This window comes from Carassius carassius, chromosome 22, assembly GCF_963082965.1.
Source record: "Carassius carassius chromosome 22, fCarCar2.1, whole genome shotgun sequence".
NCBI lineage: Eukaryota > Metazoa > Chordata > Actinopteri > Cypriniformes > Cyprinidae > Carassius > Carassius carassius.
In genome coordinates this window covers 8,564,938-8,592,307 of record NC_081776.1, presented here as the reverse complement: position 1 = coordinate 8,592,307, position 27,370 = coordinate 8,564,938, and the positions used below count along the sequence as shown (strand labels likewise).

The window sequence follows — 27,370 nt, the reverse complement described above, 5'->3', positions numbered from 1 at the left end:
ATTTCTAAAAGAGATCAATGGCAATTACAATATGAGGCACTTGCCAGCCAGGTGTATTTAATTTAAAAAACAATTTCAAATAGTTTCTGATTAAAATTGGTCTGTTATGACATTGAGAATATTGGATTGTCTTTAAAACGGACCTCAAAACTTCCTGTGCATGCTTATGCTGTGAAAAACATTAGCAGTGAATTGAGGTAACTGCATGTGTCCAGTCAGCAATTTCTTTTTTACCTAAGTGATTAATGCAGCGTTCTAGTTCAGATGAATTCCTTTGCTGAAGATCAATGTTTGACCCTCTCAAACTGCTATCGCATTAATCGCAAATCAAGAAAATACCTGTGAATACTGATGGGAATTCACCTTTTGAATATTATGCGGAGCTTTGGAAGAAGGACTGTAGTGTGCATTTAGCAGCATTTTAACAGTGTATCAACACAGATGTACAGTAAAAATGCATCGCTTCAATATTTAGGTGCAAGCTTTATAGTTTCTTATTTTAGAAACACTAATGTTTTATAAGCAAATTCACAGATCTTCTTGCTCTTCAACAACTTCTTTTTTCTTTTTTATTTGCTGTAAAATCTATAATTTACTTACTTGAAATGATCTCTCACACAAACACAGATATACCCCCCCAAACAAACATACATATGATATTATGCAAATAGGATTTTTGTGTTTGACAAAAAGTTTCTTCAGCTAGTGTGCTGCAAAAATCACGCTTCATTTTGCAGCCCACTGTTAATTTTATTATTATTTAGTGAAGTGACGTGAGACTAAGCATGTTGACCCTTCCGCAGAATTTGTGATTTTCATTTAACCCATCCAAGTGCGCACACACAGCAGAAATTCCAGATTTGTTTTTTTTACCTGAGATTCCAGATTTTCAAATCATTCCATATATTGTCCTATCCAAACAAACCATACATCAATGGAAAGCTTATTTATTCAGCTTTCAGATTATGTAAATTTACCCTAATGACTGGTTTTGTAGTCCAGGGTCACAAATGAAAGAGGCTGTGCATATGAACAAGTCACTTTAAATAAAAGCATCTGAAAAATAGAAATGCTTGGCGAGAGTGTTTTTGTTGGAAATGGGATGTGTATTGACCAGGCTGAGAAAAAGAAAGTACCTTTAAATTTTTTGACAGATGGATTTCCTTCCATCTAAGGGAAAGCACTCTAGGAACTTTTAAAAACCCAACCTGTGTATCGTTTTCCATTTGAAAGTATTTCTAGGCCATAAGTCACTGTAGGCCTCCAGTAGTTCTGTATTTAATAATCTTGGGAAAGCTCTTCCAACTGTATTTACCTCCTGCAGGATGCCATGGAACTGCTATCAGAGGTCTATTAGTACAGGCTAATGAGCATTAGCTTCTCTCATTATGCACACGTTTTTCTAATGTACTTTTCAAAGAGCTAGAAATGTTTTTTTATTTATTATCACTTACACCATGACTGAGACTGTTTAATAGAGTGAATTAATGTGATGATTGCAACGGCAGGCATATTGAATGAGGCAGTGGCATGTGGTTAAATTCTGAAATGAGGTAAAGTCCTCTCTCAGGGTTTGAGTTTTTAGTCCAATGCAATTCATGTTCCACTGCCATTTGAGATTTACACTATCCACACTATCAGCCAATATGATACAGTTTATATTATCATACTATTTATTAGGACAAAGTTGCAGTAAAATGTATGTATTTTTAAATGCGTTTCACTTTTTCACTTTTTCTTTTTTCTTTTTTACAGTGTATAATTGTTTTGTTTTTATTGTTTGCTTATTTATTTACTTGATTTTCCAGGCAACAAAATTTAACCAATGTAGAAAGTTGCTAAATGTTAAAATAAAGAGAAACAAACTAACAGTCATTCTTGTGTCTATTGTATTTATTTATTTGTTCAATTATATCTTTTTTGGTATGCATTTATTTTATTAAGATATTATTTTCTGCACTGCTTATGATATTAAACTAAACTAGAAAATGAAACAGCTTTTATTTATTTTATATTATTTTTTCATGTATTTTCTCCATTCTTTTTCATCAAAATATTTTGTGACATCACTATCTACCTTGACTCAAAGGGAAAAAAAAGTTCTTCTTCAGAACAGTCATGACCCATTTCTCATGGTTAAACATGGGGCACAAGCTGTCTGTACTTCCTGTACGAGCGAGCCTGTAAGACATTTTAGGATAGATCAGAAGTTGAGTGTTGATGTTTGCAATCCACCTGTATAAACTAGCCTTTAATCACTCTTTGGGGTCAAAATGACCCCAATGGATTTTTCCTTCATTTTTTAAAAGTGTTACCTTCATCGCAGGGGCATGAAACTCGGTGACATTTCCTAAATAATCTATCTAAACATGCACAAAAAAACTGGGCTTGATTTGGTTGTTCTAAAGGTGTGTAAAAAAAAATTACCTTTTAAGGTCTTTGGGGTCAAAATGACCCCACATTGAAAATGAATGGGAAAATGCAAAAAATGACTTTTTAAAATTTTGTTTGTCAAAAAAATAAAACTAAATCCATTATAAATCTGAAAATTTCTACAAATAAACCAAGATCTGGTCCTAGAGCATAAATAAAAAGTAGAACGAACTTTGTATCTCATACACACACACACACACACACACAAACACACACATGTATGTGACTGCAACAGAGAGCATTTTTACAGAAATTGGCAAATAAAATTAACTAAACTGGCATAAATCTAAAAATTTTTACATTTAATTCAAGGTCTGGTCCTAGAGCATAAACCCAAAGTGGAACAAACTTTCTATCTCATACACACACACACACACACACACACACACAAACATACGTATGCCACTGCAACAGAGAGCATTTTTATAGAAATTGGCAAATAAAATTAACTAAACTGGCATAAATCTAAAAAATTTTACATTTAATTCAAGGTCTGGTCCTAGAGCATAAACCCAAAGTGGAACAAACTTTCTATCTCATACACACACACACACACACACACACACACACACACACACAAACATACGTATGCCACTGCAACAGAGAGCATTTTTATAGAAATTGGCAAATAAAATTAACTAAACTGGCATAAATCTAAAAATTTTTACATTTAATTCAAGGTCTGGTCCTAGAGCATAAACCCAAAGTGGAACAAACTTTCTATCTCATACACACACACACACACACACACACACACACACAAACATACGTATGCCACTGCAACAGAGAGCATTTTTATAGAAATTGGCAAATAAAATTAACTAAACTGGCATAAATCTAAAAATTTTTACATTTAATTCAAGGTCTGGTCCTAGAGCATAAACCCAAAGTGGAACAAACTTTCTATCTCATACACACACACACACACACACACACACACACAAACATACGTATGCCACTGCAACAGAGAGCATTTTTATAGAAATTGGCAAATAAAATTAACTAAACTGGCATAAATCTAAAAAATTTTACATTTAATTCAAGGTCTGGTCCTAGAGCATAAACCCAAAGTGGAACAAACTTTCTATCTCATACACACACACACACACACACACACACACACAAACATACGTATGCCACTGCAACAGAGAGCATTTTTATAGAAATTGGCAAATAAAATTAACTAAACTGGCATAAATCTAAAAATTTTTACATTTAATTCAAGGTCTGGTCCTAGAGCATAAACCCAAAGTGGAACAAACTTTCTATCTCATACACACACACACACACACACACACACACAAACATACGTATGCCACTGCAACAGAGAGCATTTTTATAGAAATTGGCAAATAAAATTAACTAAACTGGCATAAATCTAAAAATTTTTACATTTAATTCAAGGTCTGGTCCTAGAGCATAAACCCAAAGTGGAACAAACTTTCTATCTCATACACACACACACACACACACACACACACACACACACACACAAACATACGTATGCCACTGCAACAGAGAGCATTTTTATAGAAATTGGCAAATAAAATTAACTAAACTGGCATAAATCTAAAATTTTTTACATTTAATTCAAGGTCTGGTCCTAGAGCATAAACCCAAAGTGGAACAAACTTTCTATCTCACACACACACACACACACACACACACAAACATACGTATGCCACTGCAACAGAGAGCATTTTTATAGAAATTGGCAAATAAAATCAACTAAACTGGCACAAATCTGAAAAATGTCACATATGCAACATGGAACAAGCTTGTAATATATATTCTATAATATTCTGCTTGTTCTTTCACATGTTTATTAGCCATGTGATTTATAAAAAAAGTTGTTCTGTGTACCCTTCACTCCTGTTCATTACAGTTTATTGGTGCTGTTGTTTTGTATTATATTGGTTTATTTACTTTTAAAATTCATCTTGTTCTAAAATCTCTTGTTCTAAAAAAATAAATAGTTGTTGATAAATAATTTTCTGAAATAAATAGTGTGTGATTACAATCATGTCATAGTGGTGACTTGTAATGTTTTTTTCAAATGTATGTATAATAATTTGCAAAAGCAGATAATTCAAAATATATTAGAAAACAACAACAAATTCTAACTCTGACAAAACTACAGATTTTTTATGTATTTCAAAATGTTTAAATAAATATTCACAAAATATATATCATAAAGTTGTGAGGAGAAGTTGAAGCATCAAGAAAAATGAAGTGAAAATGAATGAGTCTCTATAGCACTCTAGTGGATACATGTGGCCATTGCACTTTAATTCCTAACCCATAAGAAATAACGTTTTTTGACTAACCTTTAGATGGCAGTATTCTATCCCTAACACATAGAGCAATGTCCAGAAACTATTTAGATTTAATTAAGATCATCATTTAAGTGGTTTTTTCTTTAAAAAATCATTTTTCATGAGCCAATTTATGGCCTAGTTATGTAATTGTGCAGTAAATAGGTAAAAAACTTCAAAATTTCCACAAAAACACAGCATAAATGTATAGTTGAGAAGTAAATAAAAAAAATGATATATAGTTTTCCATATAAAAAATGTATATTTCCTTATGCAATCGCTTTTTAAAAGTTTGGGGTAAAAATGACCCCAAAGACTTTAAGTGTTGTCCTTTTTTAGGAGTGATTAAAGGCTAGAGACACCTGTCTTCAACAGCTGGAGCACATGTCCTGTTAAAAGGCATTTGTCACACTGTGTCACATTCTGTGCTGTAATTTGCCATGGCAAATAATGATCCCAGCGATATCTGCACACCGCTGAGTCATACGGCTCAGCATGTGGCCGAGATGCTCCATATACCAGGTTGCTGAGGCAGAACATGTAATATTATAATATGTACAATGTGTTTGTTTGTGTGTGTGTTTTCAATCAGTAGGATATGTGGAACAGGCGATAATACTGTCTAATGCTGATGCTGAAGTCCTCCGTATTGTCAGATTGTGAATCTGAGATGGAGGTTGGGAGTGCTGAAGGGGGTGTGGTAGCTGGCTTCCCATGTGGCAGAAAGGAACAATAGCTGAATGAATGTACAGAGGATGATCAACACAAAGCCTTGAATATGGATCAATAATGTTCCCATTTATTGCATAATAAATGCAACATGCAAGAACAAGTACAATATAATTTATCACACATTAAAATAATGGTGATATTGTGTGTGTGTGTGTGTGTGTGTGTGTGTTTGCTCTTGTTTTTGTGACATATCAGGACACAACTCTGTATAATGACATGGGTATGACACCAGTATTACAAGGAGAGGGTGACTTATGAGGACATAACCCATGTCCCCATTTTTCAATACGCTTATAAATCATACAGAATGAGTTTTTTTTTGAGAAAGTAAAAGTGCACAAAGTTTCCTGTGAGGGTTAGGTTTAGGTGTAGGGTTGGTGTATTAACACACACACATATATATATATATATATATATAATGACAGATTTGATCAGTTATCTCAGTCGTAATATTCGTAAACTCTTTGTGAGTAAATCTTTTCAGTTGTATTGTTTTAGGCTGCCACTTACCTGATTGGTCTGAATTAATGGTAAAGTCAGATGACTTTTTGATGCACATCTAGCAATGGGTTCTTGAAATGTTTCCATCGTCATTCCATCGCAAATAGATCCTAAATATATCCCAAAATTTGCATTAAAATACATGGATGAAAACCTGGATATTGTGCTGCTGATAAAATGAAAAAACACACTGAAGCATTTATCACTAATGAATGAGCAGAAATGCATCTGATGTAAGAATAATTATTCTCTGACAGGAAAATGAATATGCATGTGATTTGCAAAACAAAAGTGGTGTTCATCTGTTCATCTAACTGCTTAACTTTCAAAGTTTCAAGGTTTGAACAGACGTCTCTTTAGATTTAAGCCTCAGGGTGCTTAACACACGTGTTTCGGTGCTGTTGTGTTTCTGTTACATAGTGTTTTGGACAAAGCACAACGAATGAGAACATCTAGATCTTCTTCAATATACTTGGAGTCGCTCAAATGTCCTTGCTGCCATCTTGGAAGTGACACTGGGTATATATATATGTGTGTATGTATATATATATATATATATATATATGTGTATATATGTGTGTATGTATATATATATATATATATATATATATATATATATATATATATATATATATATATATATATATATATGTGTATGTATGTGAACACCAGTGAACACCAAACCTTCTGCCATGACCACTGGGTAAACAATAAGAGTGGGATCACTAGAGCATATCTCCTAAAATGATAAATGTTCCAAGGCAGAGCAGCTTCCCCTGTCCTACGGCTGCCTGTGTTTGTACCTGTGGAAACAGATAAGAGGAAATTCCTGCCAGGCTCATTGGCTGTCACAGCAAACAAATTTCATTTGCGAGCAGCCCAGGAACAGAATGTTACTCATCTCATTTAATACTCTAAATTTGAATAGAATAAAATTCTGTGAAACTCAATGAAAACCCTTTATAAATATCATGCTGTGGCAGTACCATGGCACTGTGATTAGTTAACAGCTGTTAGAACCATTAATCCAAAATCATGCTGGAGACTGGTTTCAAATGTGGACACATAATTGGTTATTTTCTCCAGTAGTAAATTTTTTTTGTATCCCAGCTATGTTTCACTTCCTCACGGATACGCACAAACAACAGAGCTTTTTTGTGCAGTAACCTAGAGGACATTAGTCTCTTCAGGGAGTCATGTGTTACACACTGAGGTACAGAGAGAGGCTTCTCTTCATATCTCCTGCCAGCGAAGGGTCAACTACCAGCCTAGCATGTGCAGGGAGACCTGGAGCGTAATGTTTACCACAAGAAACACTCACCTCTTACGGCTTCTAACTCGGGCTCCACTGGCCTTTTAACAGATCCGTTTAAATCCAAAAGCCCTTTTGTGCTTTTAGGGAACTTGTCACCTACTGTGACATTTCTAGGCCTCTAATGTTGGAGTTTTTCTATACTTGTGTCTAACAGTGCATTATGGTATAGCTAGCATGTCAACTGCTGCTCATTACTCAGCTTGGATATTTGTATATATACTAGTAATATTATATAGCGGTACTCTTTTTCACAACAGTATAATATTTGAACTACTTACTATATGACGTTTTCATGGCAGAGGTGATATGATCTAATAATGATGTTTGTAAAATACATTGAAGCAAAATCATTTAAATTATGTAAGATGTTAGAATAAATTTTTTTATTTCTTACCCCATGGTGTCAAGTTTTTTTTTTTTTCAGAATCAGAATGAGAAACCTACAGTACACGAATAAATACAGTACATATATGACATTGAGAACAGAAAGAACATTTAAATATTACTAAGGAGAAAACAAATAATAATGTGGTATATATCTGAAACAGAAGATTTATGTACAGATTTGTGCATTATTTACTGTATATACAGCTCTATAGGTTTCTGCTTCAAGCAAACAAATGAATAGATTACATTCACAAATGGAATAAATAGGTATTAAGCCCCGTTCACACCAAGAACGATAACTATAAAGATAACGATATTAGCGTCCACACCAGCGAACGATATCGTCTGTTTATTCTGAGCACACGTGCGTCTGCCGCTTTAAATCCTCGAGCTTGTTACAGCAGGATGGATTCTGATTGGATGTCAATGTTTATATCGTTCATCTGCTGGAAAAAAATCATTCTGAAAATAATTCCAAAGATACTGTTTCTCTATGCCTTTATCGTTATAGTTGTAGTGTGGACTATTCTTTAATATTGAGAACGATTTTTAGAACTATATCTTTATCATTATCTTTATAGTTATCGTGCTTGGTGTGAACGGGCCTTTAGTTTCTTATAGCATTCTTTAAAATTTAATTGTAAAAAGCATTATTCAGATATTTTAATAATAATTATTATTATTAATTAATATTATTATCACTGAAAAACTAGTCTAAAATTGATAAAGATATAGTATAGGCAGAATTAAAAGCTTTGGCAATAATTTAAAATATATAAAGGAGTCCTTAATTTCTTAATATCATGCATATCTTAACCAAGAAGCCCATTTATGCCTATTGTTTTGACCTTTGACCTGTTTCAACCTATACTTTTAAAAATGACTAGAACCTGACAGTCAGTGCTTACCTGTCAGCTGCACACTGACCTCTTTGCTATTTTTTTTTCTGTCCACCTAATCTAAGCCAGGGTCCTATAAAGTTCTCTGAGTATTATGTCTAAAGGGATGTTTTTTTATGATATTTGTCTTATTTTGTAAAGTGTATTTTTCTTTCAGCTCCCACGGAACACATATATTTCAATCTCTTTCTTCTCTTCATTTCATTTCCAGTCCCTCAAAAGTCTAGGCATTGGCCAGAGTCAAGTGTCTGAGGTATGATTGCATACTGAATACACGTCACACCTCTGTTTATCAATTTGCACTGGCTTCCAATAGCTGCTCGCATAAAATTCAAGGCATTAATGTTTGCCTACAAAACTACCACTGGCTCTGCACCCATTTACCTAAATTTGTTACTTCAGACTTATGTGCCCTCTAGAAGCTTGCGTTCTGCAAGTGAACGTCGCTTGATTGTGCCATTCCAAAGAAGCACAAAGTCACTTTTACGGACTTTTAGATTAAATGTTCCCTCCTGGTGGAATGACCTCCCCAACTCAATCCGAGCAGCTGAGTCCTTAGCCATCTTCAAGAATCGGCTTAAAACACATCTCTTCCATCTTTATTTGACCCTCTAACTTTAACACTCACTATTCTTATTCTATTCTTTAAAAAAATCTACTTACCTTTCTAATCTTTTTGTATTCTATTTTCTTTTCATTTATTATGCAATTGTATGTGTGTGTGAAAAGATCTCTAACACTAGCTTGCTCTATTCTTTTTTTATTCTATCAGTTTTTTTTTTTTTTTATTATTTAAAATCCTATGCTACGTGTACTGTGTTAACCTAACTGAGACTTGTTATAGCACTTATATATCATTGCTCTTTTTGTTGTTTTTGATTGCTTCCACTGTCCTCATCTGTAAGTCGCTTTGGATAAAAGCGTCTGCTAAATGAATAAATGTAAAATGTAAATACTGCTGCAGTAATACGCAGCTCCTGATTTGATCAGTGTACTTGGAACCATAAAAGGAGCAAATTGCTCTTTCTTTTCTGCTGTATCACCCTCCAACCTGTCTGAGTCCAACAGGCTTTAACTCAAATGCACCTTGTTGGTTATTTCTAGAAGTTTTATTCATACTAAAAGCCATCACTGCTGCTTATATACCTTAACTAGAAAGACTTACTTGGACAACCAGCTTCACCAGATCCACCACACTGGATTTTTCAGTTGCATTTACAAGTCTTTTTAAGGATTTCACAAAAAAATAAAATAATAATAATAATATTTGTCCACTTTGTGATTTATTTATAATTTCAGAAGAATTTTGAAGTTACATATCTGTAACTGTTAAAATGATGCTGATCCAGCTGACTTTGGTATATTGAAACCTGGGAGTTTTTGAAGTGTTAGAAATCAGAGCCAGCTGAGTAAGGAAACAAGTGAGCAATTACTAGCTCTAATATATGATCCGTTTGGAACGGTGGTGAAATATTTGGCAGTGTTGAACCCTAATGTATTTCAGACAATGTCTGCATGCCCATGATAAAGTTTCTTTAATGCAGCCTGATGCAAGTCACCTGAAATGGGTTTCTGTTTCTTGTCTTCGAGGATCTCAAGGTTATCTCGTTATATTGCTCACCAACAGGACGACTGTTTGATTGTGACTGTTATAATGTCCTTGCAGCAATTTTATAAAATGAGAATCAGACTTGTTTGGAGCTCTCGAGTCTGAGTGTGTAGAGGTCTCTGTAATTTTTGGTTGGTTCTGTCCAGCAATGGATCTCTTTTGTATTTGCATACTAGGTACATTAGTAGCTGGCAAGAAATTATTCATCTAGTGAATGTTATCAATGTCTCTCTGAGCCAGTCACCATTAATGTTTACAAGGTTGGCTCTCATTGTAAGTGGCCATTTACTGCTTGGCTCTATGATAAAGGGGGTGTAGTAAGGATTTTTTTTCTCAAAGCAACCTATAATAGGGACACTATTGTGGCGAAAGTCATACTACATGTACTTTTAAATTATCATATGTTGTAGGGGAGACTGCAGCTAGTTTTCACAGGGTGGGTTTAATTATGGTATATTACAGAAATATGCCTTAAAGGGGATAGTTCTCCCAAAAATGAAAATTCTGTCATCATTTACCAACCCTCATGTCGTGTCAAACCTGTATGAGTTGCTTTCCTATGTTGAACATAAAAGAAGATATTTTCAAGATTGCTGGTAATCAAACAATTGGTGGTTCCTATTGACTTCCGTAGTATTTCTTTTCCATCTATGGAAGGCAATGGGAACCACCAACTTTTTGATTACCAGCAATGGTAACATGAGGATAAGTAAATGATGACACAATTGTCATTTTTGGGTGAACTATCCCGTTAAAGTCTTGGTTGCATACTGGAAATGAGCATGTTGCCACTCTGCAACATGTCACAGTTGAATCTGTCATTAAACAGCCTATTATAAGCTGTTCAGCAAAACTCAGAGAGACTCCTGTCTTGGGATTACTATCACAGTTTGGTGTAAAATGACTATTCTTCAGACTGGTAGACACAGTGTTCACCTCATATCAGTTGGTGCATTTCATGTCTTAAAAAGGATTAGGATCAAATTTGATTTGATTTTAGCTTTTAGCATGCTGAGAGTGTGTGCATTTGGCTAATATTTTCCTGTTGGATCCACAGGACTGCCAAGTCAATCATGCATGCCGTTTTTCACGGTCAGTGCACCTGATCTGAACTTGTTGAAAGTCTGGTCAGTTCTAATTCAAAGACAGAACTGACATATATGGAACGTCCACTAGCATGCTAAATCTAGGAAGATGTCTTTGATCAGCTCCCTGCAACTTAATTGATTGAAAGAACAGCTTTTCTCGGCTGTGGTTAATAGGATTGTTTAAATTGTATTGAAAGTGAGATTGCTATCCCAAGTTTAAAGCAAAGAAAGTTCCCTTTTGTTCACAACCCGCGCAGAACTATATACACAGCCACACAAACAGAACACACTGATTGTGATCTTGAACAGTCCCAGTGAAGTATGCCATATACGCCACATTTTCTGTATCCAAAACAAATTCCTTTCAGAATCAGGGCTGATTTTGAGTGTATTTGAGCCGTTAACCATGTTGAATTACTGAATGAATTCCTTCAGTGAATTAGATGAATAAATGGGTGCAATTTATTCTTAAATAACCCTCGTTAGCATAATTAGTTTTTAACTTATTATATGTTGAAATTTTCCTTCAAGTGCCCTAGGGTGCTCAAACCCAACAAATGGTGTTTTAATAAACACCTAGGGCAGTTAAAACAATAACCAATTGCAGCTCTATTATTCAAAAATGAGGTAATGACCAAACTAAGTCAGCGTTTCCTTTCTTTTTGGTTTTCAAGAAACCTCGGCCAGGATTCTAACTCATTAAGATGTTTGTAGAATTGTTTTGTGACATGACTTGATAATTAAACTCCCTAAATCCAAAAAAATATGTTTTTTGTCCTTACAATGAAAGTCAGTGGGGTCCAAAGCAACACTGGACTCCAATCAGTTTCATTGAATGTACTGAGACAGTGGTGGTTTTTTTTTCATTGTGTTTTCCATGGAGGAAAGCAATACGTACAAATTTCCCCCCGCAGGTTGTTTACCTGTTTAAAACACTCACTTCATGATATGTTCACACTGGTTTTAACTCTCTAGGGCCCTGTGTATCTGCATATTCATCTACAAGTATGTGGTACAATAAATTGAACTATCAAGAGGTCTATGATCATGAGCATGTATTTTTAGACCCACCAGCAGCAGAGGTGTTATCTTTCCCTCTTCACACCATAGCAGATGCCTGCAGCAGAGTCACTTTATATTCTATATATTCAGAATGAACATCTTGGGTTTGAGAAAAAAGCAGATTAAATTAATCATATCTATGTGGTTTTAATTTAAATATAAATAAATAAATAAAATCAAGAGACATCTGAGGTGCTTGTAATTTTTCTTACTCCCCAGTGGCGCTTGAGCTGCATCACACTCCATTAAGCAGGTTATGTCGAATCAATATATTGGCGCAACACCCGTAGAGAGATCGTGTTGATGGCATGCTCATCAGACAGAGGAATGATTGTGTTTACTGCGGCAGATGAAACTAGTGGCCTACAGGGCATCGCGTCACAAAGACATTCCACACGATACAAAACCAGTGTGCCACGTGAAGACGTAATGTCTTCGAGATGACAGTATCTTTCCCAAGGGAGAGATAGTACCATCTGTGCTGGGTTTATATATAAGTCATGAGATGCTTTTACAGAAGTAGTGTTGTCTGAAAAAAGCAGGCCATTGTCTAGACTTTTGCATTCTCCTCCATAGCCATTTAGAAGAGAGACACCACTAGCAAAAGTATGACGTGTTTTTATTTTGGGTTTTTTTAATCGAAAAATTATTTTTTTCATTTGGATGGTATTGGATGCTTAATTATGCATGCTAATTTTTTCTTACATTTGTTAATTAATAAAACTTTTAAATGTCTTCATAAATAATTTTTAGTTCTGTGAATTGTTGAGATGCCCAAATTTACTTTAAAAATTTTTTTTTACTTTATTTGGAATCACAATTATGTAGAACTTTATGATCCAAGTTAGTGGTCATAACATTCAAATATAATCTATCATTTATGGCTATAGTTTATTTGTCTGCGACACAGTACCCAAAAAATGGTTTTTCCAGGCACATTTGTTCACCTTTCAGAAATGTAGACTGTCTGAGAGCCTCACAAATCTCATTTGAGACGTGGCCTACGAAAAAGGTATCTAAGTTTGGACCATAATGACAGTTCAGGCACAATGTTTACGTCCTATGATTGGAAGGAAATGTTTACTATCAACTTTTGACAAGTGGAGTCTTTCCAAGAGAGCTTGAGGAGGCTTCATGCACAATGAAACATAGTTAATCATATGCCTCTGCCTGTTGCAAAGCACTTGGAGTATGCTCCATGTTAGCTACTGAACAACGGCGAGCGTATTTATTCAGTCAAGCATTGTACAGAATCATCTGTCATACAGAAGGTTCCTCAAGAGGATTTTGCTAAAAATCGGTCAATTTAAATGATAATGCTCAGAATCACAAACATCTCTGTTTACCTTAATTGTTTACATTTATCGTGTTAGGGGCTGAAAAAAATGTTTGTTCAATTGCACAATTTTTAATTGTCTATTTTCAAAGTTGTTACAAGACATTTGTGACAAGTCTCACTGTTTTGTAGACCTTTTGTGCCTTAAATGTAAGTTAAGATGCTATCTGAGGTTGATTTCTAAAAGACCCTTTAAGACTGACTCTTCAAAAAAAATAGGAATGGCTGCTTATTTTATTAGCCATTAAAAGTGCCAAATAACGTGCTGAATTTTGTGTTGTCAGTGTCAGGCTTGAGGAAAGCAATCAAAACCATCTGAAGTCATGGCACGTACATTAATAATGTGGACATGTCTGTCAAGCCTGCCAGAAGATTTCTCCCTCTGTCAGGAATGACACATAGGGAGCCTAGGGAATGTGAGTGCCAACAGGACGTGTTATAGAAGTACACACGCTCACAGTTATAGCACAATACTGGCAGTTGAAATGGTTGACTGCTTCAGGGGATAAATATGGCGTCTGAGGCCCTAAGGTCAACCTGGGTCAACCGAGATGTCCAAAGCAGGATTTGGACACTTTCACCTGACGTCTTTGCTTTTGGAAATGCTGTTTGTGACATGTTGAATCTGTGTTCTGATCCGAATGTGATTTTTAGCAGTCTGCGTCACTCTCCCCTCATGTTTTATTCAGAGTCGTCACCATCTGCGTTCTCACTCTCAGCTTCTTTTCCACATTCAACTTTAAAATAAGTTTTTGCCGTGAACGCCTCACATGACTGCTATTAATAAAAGGATTCACACTGTGAAATGCAGCCAACGCTGTTTACTGTATTTGATGGCTCGCTCAGTCTCTCCAGGCATATTTGATATATGATATATATTTGATATATATTTGACCAGTCTCTCCTTTTATCGTCATTGATTTTCTGATTCGATTCACAAACTATCGACAGGATTTAATTTGGATTTACATTTGATATTGATTTATTAGCTTTTATTTCATGTTCACTGTCAAAAGTCCTGTTTCACTACATAATTGCCAGTTTGAAACAAGTAAAACACAAGAAGTTGAGTTGAACCTATTTATAAAGTACAAAATTAGCTATCTACAATTATTACTTCCCATGCATACTGTAGTTACTTTCGGTGCTCTAATTCATAATTAACTTGATTGTGGATTCAACCTTGCATGCATGAAAAGGGGAGACCCACAGTTGAATTTAAATGATTTAAGGATATTTTCAACCCTTTACTCGAATAGTGCTAGAGAACTCCCACTAGAAGTTTGGAAGGTCACAGGTTTTTTCTGCCCACTGCTTTTTTTTTAAGGCTAGTGACAACAAATCCTTCAATCTTTCTTCTGCCCTTATTTGACAGCAGTGCGATGCTTAAAGATGCATACTTTACATCCTGTTGTCTTCCCTGCACTCTGACTCTCCGTCTCTATTCCTGTCATTCTGACAGTGTTTACAAGCTTCTTATCTACATTCGTGAACAGGTATGTGATAGCTCCCTTCAGTCAGATATTTGGTAAGCTTATTTTGATGGCAAAACACCTCTAGGTCTCCCCACCATCTCGACCCAAAAGAATCAAACATTGTGAGGTTCTCCCTAATCTCACATTGACGTGAGGCTCGGAAAGGAACTTTCGCAAGGATTAAGTACTTACTAAGGTAAAATGTCAGCGTCAATGAAAGTCTTGGAATGTTTCACATCTTGGAGAGAATTTAGACCTGACCTTTGAACCCTTCTATTAGCTGATCCGTGCTTAGACTTGCACTCTAAAATGCTGCTGTTCTTGTAATAACAGTACATCAGGCCTATAATAATGGAAGTTTTCAGAGTTATAGCAGAGATATTCTAAACTGAGACTGGAAGAGGAACATTCATACAGATTTACAACTGCTTCAGGCTGATTTCAGAGACGCCATGTTGCTCTGAATGATAACTGATTTATATCGTCTGTTACCGTCCTGTAGAAGTAGTGCAGAATTTGTTTCCTCAAAATTGTTTCCATGACTTTCATGAAGTTTGCTTTGACAACTGAGTTAAATACCTTGCTAATGGGCAAAGGTCATCCTTCTTGTGAGGATGGAACCTTGGATCTACTACCTACCAAGTGCCAGTCATCAGGTCCAGTGTTGTTTTTTTCACTCTGAGCAGAACTGCTGGAATGAGGAAGAGTTTACTGCAGAAGGTATTAAAATAGACCTTCCTTGTGGAACTTGCTAAGGGCAGAACAAATGTAGACCTTGCAGATGTGATAAATTAGTAAAGGGAGAGCTTTATTCAACCATGAGAGGGAGACTGTGGGCACTGGGAAAGAGGGCAAAACATTCAAGAAGGCCAAATTTACGTCTGTGTGGGTTGGTTGGTTTGTGAAGGTGTGAAACACTTGACTAAGCAATCCTGCATGACTTCTCAATGCCTCAGTTCAAATAACTGTGAAAACGCCTGTTTAACCTGTCAGCATCCTCCTGCCTCCACTGTGAGGCTGTTTCAACTGTCTGAAGCTTTTACTCATGGCTGATGTAGTGTCTGGATAGCCTTTTTTCTACCCAGGCAATAGACTTGCTTCCAAAGAGGAGCTACCATATTGAAACAAACTGACACAGCCCTGGTCCCAGAAAAAGCCTCAGGCAGTTCATGCTCAAATGGATGCACAAGTGAGGATTTTAAGAAATTCTGCCTGAATTGCACAAAAATACACACACACACACATACACTTTCAATCTTTCTTTCATTCTGCATTTTACTGCTGAAGAAATTACATTTTAACAATGAAAACAATGTCATTATTTACTCACATGTAAAGACTGCCGAGACCTCTCTGTTTTCGTATGACATAACGGAATGAGGAATTGGTCCGTAATAACACCATACAAGGGATGAAAAGGAACACACATTATTTTAAGATCTTCAGGAGCCAATTGAAAGCTTTGTATGATGAACAGACTAACATTTAGTGAGTTGAAGTTCATTCAGACCATTTTTTTAAATGAATCAACCCATTCTTTAAAAAGATCTCTTAAGAAAATATTTACAAATTAGATAAGACTGTTCACTTTGATTTTATTTTTTTTATTTTTTTTTGTGAACTTAAACCATTTTATTCTGTTTCAAAAGATTGATTATTTCACAAATCAGACACAGCTTTGTTTGGCACATTCATGAATGTGAGTAAAAAAAATAAAATGTGATTTTTGTTTGTGGGTGAACTGTTTCTTTAAGAGAAGTCATCATGCAGTCATTATAAATGACTCCCATGGCAGCTCTGCACCTACCACAGCATGTCCCATACATTGAGCCAAAGAAGAAATAAGACACAAGCTTATATTTTAGGTTTGCGAGCTGGACAGGAGACAGGGTGACTGCAGCATATGCTTAGCTCTGACTATTTGCAGAGACGCTAAGAGCTTGGCTCAGGCTTAGTGTTTAAAGTTGGGTTTACTGCAGTGATTTATCTGAAAACAATCTCAGGGGAGACCAACAACTGGAACACTGCCACAATTCTCATAACATACAAGCGCAAACCATCACAACATTATTACTCCTTGATGCTTCACATTACAGCTCATACTCCAAAGTACCAGATGGAATATTATGAGATATAGTGAATTAGTCCTAATTATATCATCTCCTAGTCATAGTCTTAATTACAATGCACTTACCTCCTGAATAATAATAGTTACTGCATTGTGAATTTCACATCTCTAATAAAGACAAGAATTATTTTGTAAATGAACACTCCTCATGCTGATTCATATGCCCCTGCTAGAGAATACTACCTCTGTTCTGCAGTTTTGCAAAGAGCAGCTGCCCTGAGTCTTCTGCTGAGGACGCAGGATGTCTAATTACAGGTACTGCGACCACATAGCTAATTAAAGCCTCACCCGCTAGCTGGATTACATCTGTATTTTTGTATTTCCTTGAACAATGATGAATCTGTTGAATGTGCATTGATTGCCTCAGGTGGCAGGACAGATTGGGTAAACAAGTCTGGGTCTTCAAATTGTGGGAGCTGTGAATTCCCAGGATGCACCATTCCCTGATGAGATAGCCTGTGTTTGTTTATCAGTAGACAATCAGAGAGGCAATGTCTTATTTGATGGGAAGTTTATATCCTATTTTTTATTAACTTTATTCTGATTGCTGAAATGATTTTTGACAGCATCTCCTAAAAAGTCTGTTTCTTCAGTGTTTTTGAGAATCATGCAGCATGCTCCAGTATAGCTGTAAATGAGCTGTCAATTTAATGTGATAATAAAAAAGCATAGTAGTAGAATTAATAATTATAATAATAATAAAACTTAAAAAAACAAGCTCGTATTTATGTCAAGACCACGTTTGCCGCTAGATGATTGCTCTGATCTGACCCTCTTTTTCTACTTTCTCTCCCTCCCACCAGAACCACAGAGACAAACCAAATAATACATATGTAATCCTTAACGTGTGAAAACGTGGCCACTGCTGCTAAATAACGATATCAAATATAATCCAGAGGGGGTGGAATTTAATCTCCTACTACGTGCTTGTGCGTGAGACAAACCTCAGACAAAGAAAGCCCCCCCGCTTTGTCCCACAAAGAACAGGCTCAACACCACGGAAAAAGACACATATGATGAGTCTGCCTTCTGCAAAATATTTAATTCTCTGATTATGTGTTTTAGACCACAGTGGTCTAGCTCAGTCACCCAATCACAATGAGATAAATGGGGTGATTCCATAGGGTGAAGAATAAGAGGGTGTTTTTGATTAGATTCTCCATCTCCACTACTGGGAAGAAAAGTACAGGGAGGTTGGAACAAACAATGACAATTTTCCCAATGTCAAGGCAGTAGTATGCCATCTGCACAATGGGAATCAGGTCTTAGGAGTCTTGGGAGTTCTGTTATTGCCCTTGGGTGAAGTGGCACACTCCCCTTCTGAATGAATGGGTTACTTACACACTCGTGGGTGCCATTGTTGTCCAGAGCCTCAATTAACAAGTCCTCTAGTCCCATTAATGCTATTAGCTGCTGATCCAGGCAGAACCGGTTGGCTAGGCTAGCGTTGGCGGTGAATTAGAGAGTCCTGTTATCCTCTCAGCTTTTTGTCAGTGCCACGCCAGCTACATTTGACCACAGTGCATCTTGTGGAATTATCACATTTGTTTCCATCCACACCCCTCTGGTGCATTGTTGCTTTGTTCATTCTTATACCAATAAACACTCATGCTTATTTTAAAGCAAGACAAAATCCCCGCCCCATTCCCAATCTGGAATGAGACAGGCATAGCCCAAGGATTCCTCACCTTGCTGCCGGTTCCTTTGAACTTCATGTCTTTCTCACTTTCCTGTGTGTTTTCCCCCCGCCCTTCTCTTCTTTCTGTCACTCTCTCTCTCTTGCTCTTGCCCTGTGCACACTCTTCCTTACATACACGTGCATGCACGTATGCACAAAGACCCATTTAGCTGTATGGCTGAGGACTCCTCTACACACAGATTTCTTAAAGGAGATGGGTGCACGGGAGAAGACTGATATTTGACCCATCCTCTCCAGCTGACTGCTATCCGCTGCTTCCCCCCGCACCTCCATACCCCTCCTCCTCTCCCTCGCTCTTTCTCTTTTTCTCTCTGAGATCTTTTGGAGCTGTGCTCTTTGTGTAACAGAACGCACACCTTCACACACGCACGCTGGCTGAGTGCAGCGGTCTGCGTCTGTATCAGTGGGACTGCACGCGGTGGGCAGGCATGGATCGATTCCTTGGCTTTGTCAAGCAGATACGGAGGTCCAGGAGACGCAAGGGAAAAAAGTACCGTCCAGAAGAGGATTATCATGAGGGTTATGAGGACGTCTATTACTATGCTTCCGAGCACCTGCACCGTAAGTGCTCCTGCTAGCTGGCTGGAAAGGGAGGGATAAAGTGGGGAGGGGGATTGGAGCTTGGGTATCTGTCATTGTTTTACTATTGCATAAATCACTAGCCAAGGGCAGACATCATGAGCAACTCATGTTTGAGGGATGAATTAATGGTTTATCTGCAGACCGTACACTCCTGGATGGACTTTAGTGTGCAGCAGTTGAGGTTCCTTGTCAGTGCGATTGTGTATATAAGAACATGGGAGTGTTTTTTCCCCATTACCTTTGCCTGATGGATGGTGTCAGTCGGTCACCATTTGTTTCTATTGATTTAGAGTTTTTAATGCTGCCTTGGCCATTAAATGCACACTAAAGTGAACATTTATGGCCATTCTGGTGTATACTGCTAAGCTGCTGCTACTTGGTGTGTTTGGATAGCACACTGCCCTTTAATTGCAGGTGATAAGTTTGAGTGTGTGCCTGTGTGCCTGTGTGTGTGTGTGTGTGTGTGTGTGTGTGTGTGTGTGTGTGTGTGTGTGTGTGTGTGTGTGTGTGTGAGAAAGAGAGAGAGAGAGAGAGAGAGAGACAGGGCATTATTTTCAACGGCATAGCAGTCTCAGGTAGCTGTAGTGCTAGGTTTCTAAAATGCAAGCTCTGACCAGCATGTTTTGTTTTACCTTTGTTTATTATGCAGCATCTCTTCCATTCACACTACGCACATTCTGCCATTGTTCTTCCAGCATTGTGCTAACATTTGTTTTCCTATATACAGAATGATAGTTGGCATTGTGATCCCTTTGCACTCTCCTACCTGTTTGAAAAGTTTGCAGGTTCCCGTTCATGAGATTCCCTCAGGGCTAAATGGGTAATGACAGGGAAGAGGGCCGGGAGTCCTGTAATCCTCATTCTATGGCATTCCTGGTGAAAGATGGACAATCTAAAAGTGGGTGAAAGCAGGTGTTAGCAATGCTTTGTTGTTGTTGTTGTCTGTTGCATTGTTGTGTATTTAGATAACTGAGAATTTTATATGCCCTTTATATGTATGAAGTGAATGGATAATCTCCAACGTGATAGAAAAAAAGTGTGTTTGAGTGTATTTTCAAGTATAGCTTCAGTTTTTCAATATATGTCAGGAATTTCTACAGTGCTGAATCAGTGGAGGCATGCAAGCCAGACAAACCGTTGCCCAAGATACTCACTCATCACCATTAGCAATAGTGATGTAGTCATCACTGTCATGCATGAAAGCGCTGATTTGCACGAACAACCCGAATTTAAACCTGCAGAGCTGCAGTGTTCTCAAACATTGTTAGCTTGAATTGAGAATGACTGGTGGAATTAATTGTTTGACTGAAGCCATGTTTCATTCCCACATTTGCTTTGGTTTGGTTTTTGCAGGGAGATGTTAATGAAATTAAATTGTTTTTTATCAGCGAGTTGTTATGATTGTGATGTCAGCTAAATGCTGCAACCTATTCCCTAAATGGTTTCTTTCTTTTTAGTGTGATTTTAAATGTCAGGTGTTCACTTTGATATGCAGTAGCGAAAGCACTCTATGCGAAGCATAGAATTAGACACATAATTGGCCCAGCTGGAGTCTAACTGAGTCATTCAGTTGAATTGAGGGATAAATGCAGTTTGGAATATTTTTAGATTAGTGGCAAATATAGAGATGTCACTTACATTTTCTGTTTGGGTTTATGGCTCAGGTGTGTGTTAAATGTAATTAGACTTTGAGCTAGCAATGCTACTTTTAAAATGTAATGGCAGCTTAGTGTGCACAAAGGGATCAACTGCTAATTAATCTGTAGCAAAAGCCTGGAAATGTCACACGTGGGTTCCCTGAGCCCAACCACACCCCCCTTCGATTTGATTGGGTCCCTCGTTTCACTTCTGCCTCTCTCTTCATCATTTCTTCCTTCTTCCTCATGTATAATTAACAGTCAGGTTTTAGTGTGCCCATTCTCGTTCATTTATCAAATTCTCCATCATGTGGCCCACTGTCACTGCTGGGCTCACTGTAGGACCCACACTTGGGGGAGGACTAGATTTTGATAAGTGGATCATATCTCCATAACAAAGAGTAGCATAGAGACATTTTGGTGGAAGTGACCCAGTGATGTGTACTTTCTTTTATTTACAGTGGAAATATTCCTATGGATGACAGTACTGTCATTGGCTAAATCAATTTTTATACACAATTTGCCTAAAATTTTATTTGTAGGACTCATATTCAGGTTTTTAGGCTAAACTGTGATGTGTAGCTGTTCCAGTTCGAAAGTCACATGTTAGTAAAGACAGTTGTCAGTCCCAACGCTGACTATGAAGGTAGTCTGGGAGGCTCAACCCCTCTTTCCATTTAGTTTCTCCATTTGCAGCTTTTTGTGAAATTGAAATTTTTACTTATCTATTCACTTACAAATGGTTGTACTTTTTGCAAAAAAATCTTTCCTCTGCAAACTTATGTTTTCCATTAAATAATAGTTTATAAAATACTGCTTTAAATGCTGACTATTCCTCTTGTGGAGAGACTCCCTAAATGAAACATTAGCTGCCTCCTTTTAGCTCAGGGCAAGTGGCCTTTCCCTGCTGTGAGGTTCCCAGAAACCTAATGCCCAGCATCCATTTTGCTTGTTTGTTTTTCTCTTGTTCACAGGAGTAGATTAAAGTATTAGTGCAGTTCCAGTTGTTTTGAAATGCAGCTGAGCACCAGTTAAAGTCAACATGACTTCATGACAATATTAATTTACCCTGTTTACTGTCAGAAAACTATACAAACTATATTGCCATCAAATTATACAATTCTGTGTAAAAAAAATTTTTTTGATCTGCCTCTGAAGTGGCACCAACCCCTTTTTAATTTTTTAGACGCTCCCTGCCAAAGATGTCATGTATTGACTACTTTTCCAGATTCAGTCATTTCTCAAAGGATAAAATCCTACCCTGTGTTAGTACATTTATTTATTTATTAATTTTATTTAGTTTAAAACAGTGTATTATCTAGAAAAATGATTGAAAAGATCTTTTGTGTTGACTTTAAAATCACCCTGTCTTTTTTGACGGCATTTTGTATTTTATGCAATTTAAGAGACATCGCGTCATCCCTAGTCACCTAAAGTGTTTTTTTTTCTCTAGTCAAGAAAAATAAGTAAGTAACTAGTCAAAGGTTAATTATAGCAATATGACACTGTATGTGCAAAATAGTTGTCATGGGAATATTGTGTTATTAATAATATAGACTGAAGTGACAAATACCACCTTTTGCCTGGTAAAGAGGAATCCCTCAAGTGCGATTTACAGGTTTTTTTCATGGATTCATCAAAACAGCCACCAAGACTGCTACGACATAATGTGTTTGTTTGCTAAAAAACAAAGTGGCAGCACTTCTAAGAGACATCTCAAAGGAGCTGGGAACTAAATCAAGGATCTGCCTCATATCAAAGCAAAGATTCCTCTAGTAGGTCACATGAAACCCTGAAGGGAACATAAATGCATGCCAAATGTCTTCATTTTGACTGTTAAAGTGAAACTAAATGTTTCCCTCTGATAAAATGTTAATTTGTTTTGTCCAAACTATAATCGAAAACCCATTTTTTTATCTAATGAAAGCCAACAGAAGATCTTTCACTCTGAACAAACTAAACCATAACTGTGTGTGTGTCTAAATGCAATGTTGTCTAATGTTCCAACCACTTAATGAGTTGTGTCACATGATTTTGGTTTCCAAAGACACATTTAAGCAGACACAAATTAACATCCAACCATAACACTCTCAAAATCCTTCTGGAAAGATGGCAGAGATTCTTGATATATGGTTATGGGGCACGTCTGTTGCTCAGCGGCAGCTGTTTTAGGCCTGCAGTTGCTAACGAGCTGCTCACAGTTAGTAGGTGATAATGAAGCCTGATGGTCCCTCCACAATCATCTCTCCTCCCATTCACCGTTCACAGTCAGCTGATCTCTACACATTATCAATTATGCCAAGAAGAGATAGTTACCTAAGGCCTTCTGCTGAATAGCATGAGGATACTGTCTCATCATTTTAATTTGGGATAAAATGAGATGGTAGTACTTGGCACACTTTCTAGATTTATCTATTATTGTGTTTCTGTTTTTTCAATTGCAAGATAGACACTATTCTCTTGGTGTTTTGATCACTGCTTAATGGATATCCTTCTACACTTTCATTAGCCACTTTGCACTGTTTGTCCTTGCACTGAATCAGGTCACAGCTAGTCATGGTCATCTTTTGATAAACTTATTTATCTTTTATTTATGTATTTAGAACACAAGCATCTTGGCCATCCACTCAGTTCACTTTAAGTCTTTTGAATGAGTTTTGAATAGTCCAGTTCTATACCAATAAGGGCTGCTTTACCTAAAGCATTGCATGCCAGTGTAGACTGTAGAGACTGGGTGCCAGTAGTTTCTACAATCTACTTAGGTTTATGCTTTTTTTGAAGCGCAGCCTTGAATGATTTGTTCAGATATCGAACTGATCCAGTTTTCACTGACTCTGTGACTCACAATGAATAAAAGCCCACTGAAATTCCACACACTAAGCTATCATATTACTGCAGAGCAGACTTGGAGGGTAGCACACATAATTTTAAATAAAAATGTCATAAAATTATACATATTTATATATAAGATTATTATATTATGATCCTCATTGACATTCATTATGGGATATTCTTCAGATTTTTTCTTTTTGTGTTCCACAGAAAAGCTAAACAGGTTTGTGTTAGAATGAGACTGAATAAATGATGGCATAACTTTCAGTTTTGGACTTATTAACCCTTTAAGTTAGTTTTAGCATGGCACACAGTGCCTTCAATGAGCTCTAGTCAGACTCACACCACCTAATTTGTCCTTATTAGGACATATCCCTTGTTCATCATGACCTTTTCTCTTTGTTTTTGAGGAAAGTGGCTTGCACTGGAAATTGTAGCTACCCTGTTTTTAATGCCTTCATCCTCAACTGATAAATGCTGCTCTTTTTTTGCCATCAAACTTCAGACTGTCCCATTACACTCGGCCTGTCACATCATGTCACTGCACTTCTCCATTTACAGTGGGCTTAATATTTCCTCCTTACACTGTGTACTGTAAGGCCACCTCATCCTCCCGCTGGAAATGTCCTCGCTGAAAGCAAAAGCGTAACCTATTATCTCCTCCTTTTCTCTGCATGCGATGGAGCCTTCAGCATCAAAGAGGCATGATGAATTCTGATGTGTTGTGTAAGAGCCATTAAGGAATGCATTAAGCGTTCTCCGTGAGTATCGCACTTATCTCTGGTTGAGTTTAACGTGTGCCAGGCCTCTAAAGTCATGGAAACCTTTTTTAAATTTTTTTTATTATTTATTCTTTGAATTGATGGGGACAGCACTATTTGTCACTTGGACTGACATTTTCGAGTTAGCCGAGTAAACAACAGCAATATTAACTGCTCATCTGGTAATGACATCTTAACCCCAGCGATCACAGCACTCTCCACTGCAGACGGCAAAGCCCCCGTGAGAATTCTTCCTCCTTATTACTGTCAGATAAACTATCATGTTATTGTTCAATTTACCTTCTGTTAGTGCATCTCGGCTTGCAGCAAAAAAAGTAACAAAAATAAATAAATCTTGTTCTGGATTTAGTGTGTGTATAAAGCACTAGCAATTTATTTTTATATTTGCTGGAATATTTCTAATTATATTAGTTATTTGCATTTTTTTTCTCTCTTTACATGCAATATGTAAATTAAACGGCTATAATCTACTGAAATTCCATGGATTCAAACATCATTTTGCTAAAATCCAGTGATATATGCAAAACATTGCTGATTACTTGCTTTTTGGGTGATAAAAAGAGGGCAAAAATCTCTCTAAAAAAAAAGTCTAAAATGTTTTGTTTACATGCCTCTATAGTGCAAAATGGCAGTACTCAACATGTTTTATGATGATCATGGTGGTTCTAATTATGAGAACAATCACATTATTAAGGTTACCAATGAGAGTCTTCTGTTTATATGAACTGCATTAATCGCATAATAAGGATAAGTGTCACCATTTAGTACTTTTACTCGTTTAAGGCACATGACCTTTTATTGTATATTACTAAATAATTTGTATTTTTATAAAAAAAATGTCTCTGTTATTTTCAAATACCTAAAATAGGAATAGGATATTTATAGGAATTTGTACAAAAATGCTATTCATTCTACTGCTCTTAAACATTTGACAAATATTTGCTCCGATATTTAATTTTCATGCTACTATATATATTGTAGTTAAATTTAAGAGTGGTCTTGATGACAATGTCCTAGAGGGGCCGTGGTCTGGTTAGATAAGGGACATGTAACTAGGATCCATGATTATGGCATCCTATTCAGCACTTGAAATGGCTATGCACATTCTATCACAGCTTTCATCATCAAGCGCTGCGGCTGGACCCTCCTAATGGTCCATTCTGCCTGTAGCTGGGATGCCTGGAAAGATACACTCCCTCTGTCTTCCACTGTTGCATTCCCTTTCGCTTGATCAAACTCCTCTTTTATTTCCATCTCTTTCTACCTCCATTTCTCTGATTTCACCATTCTCATCCACCAGCTCTGATAAGATCAGGGTCCAAAGGCCTGTGCATACAGCATGGTTCGAGTTTTTGCTTGTCACTATTTCTCTATCCATCAACTTGAATGGTTTCTGTGTTGATTTTGATGCAGGGTTTTACTGTACGTGATGAGTATGGCAGCACATCTCTGCAGAATTAATTTAAATAACTTGTTTTAAACAATAATGCTGAATAATTATATATATAGACCTCTCGTGTTGATTTATAAGCTCTCAAGGCCTCTTTCCTTAGACACCCACATTTGTTCAAATTGCAACTTGAGTACTGCCTGATAAAATTGTTTGCTTTTAGTTTAATCATTTGTGTCACCCTACATCACACCAGCGTCAGCACTTTTGGTCTGTTAGCCATTCTATTGGATGTCTGTTGCAGACTGCATTTGCAGAATATAATTGATTTATAACAGTTCCACAACAAACACAAAGCATCTCAAAACCTCCCCTAATATGATTAATCAGTGCATAACTACAGTGGTACATAAGCTTGCTTTTAGCAAAGGCTGATATTTGAAAAAGACCGAAAGTGAAGAATAGAGAAAAGGAGAAAAAGAGCAATAGAATTGCACATGAGGCTTCAGGAACAGTGTAGGTATGTTTTAATAACAATTTTTCTGGGGAAGGAAGTGTCTGAATTCTCGACCCCTTCAGCAACGAAGCTTGTGCCAGAGTTACACCTGCCAGTTTATGTGCATGTGGGAGTTTGTGTCCGTGTACCTCTTTCTCTGATACTTGCTGCTGTTTACTAAATATTACAGTGCTTCCTCAAAGCTAGAGCACTGTTTGTATTTGTGCTTTAGTTTGTGGTGCTCTGCAGAGAAGGGTTTTATGTAAACTTGTGATGAGATGACTGACTACAACAGCTGAAGAGCAGATATTAAAGGCTTATTTGCATATGAGACTTTCAGCCCTGTTCCAAAATGTAAGTTAGCACCTAAACCAAAATGGACCCTCATAAAAAACTGATTTGAAACACTTGACATGGGCAACAACAACTCTCTGTTACTCAAATGCACTGTACTTCACATAAAGTGTACCAGAGACTAGGGCTGTGCAAAAAAATCGAATGCGATTTTCATGTGCATCTCATCAGTAAAGACGCTCCTGTAATTATAAGTATATTATACAAGGTTGCCAGGTTTTCACAACAAATCCTGCCCAGTTGCTTCTCAAAACTAGTCCAAAATTAGCCCAATCGCGTTTCCAGGAGGTTCCCCAATAAAATTAGCTTCCCGGGGTT

The 27,370-nt window shown here is 36.9% G+C and overlaps 1 protein-coding gene across 10 annotated transcripts in view; it reads left to right on the top strand.

Moving 5' to 3' along the window:
* The window catches only part of LOC132098865 (glutamate receptor-interacting protein 1-like), a 244,194-nt gene that overhangs the window by 89,679 nt on the left and 127,145 nt on the right, over window positions 1-27,370 (top strand). For 3 of the 10 annotated variants that reach the window (XM_059505112.1, XM_059505103.1, XM_059505101.1), the window contains exon 1: window positions 19,287-19,540. The exons of 2 other annotated variants lie outside the window; for them this stretch is intronic. In XM_059505112.1, the coding sequence (XP_059361095.1) occupies window positions 19,408-19,540 (133 nt within the window). In that variant the 5' untranslated portion in view covers window positions 19,287-19,407. Of the gene's footprint in view, window positions 1-19,285; window positions 19,541-27,370 lie in introns of those variants that run through there. 5 more of the 10 variants (XM_059505107.1, XM_059505100.1, XM_059505102.1 and 2 more) reach the window with 4 other exon arrangements.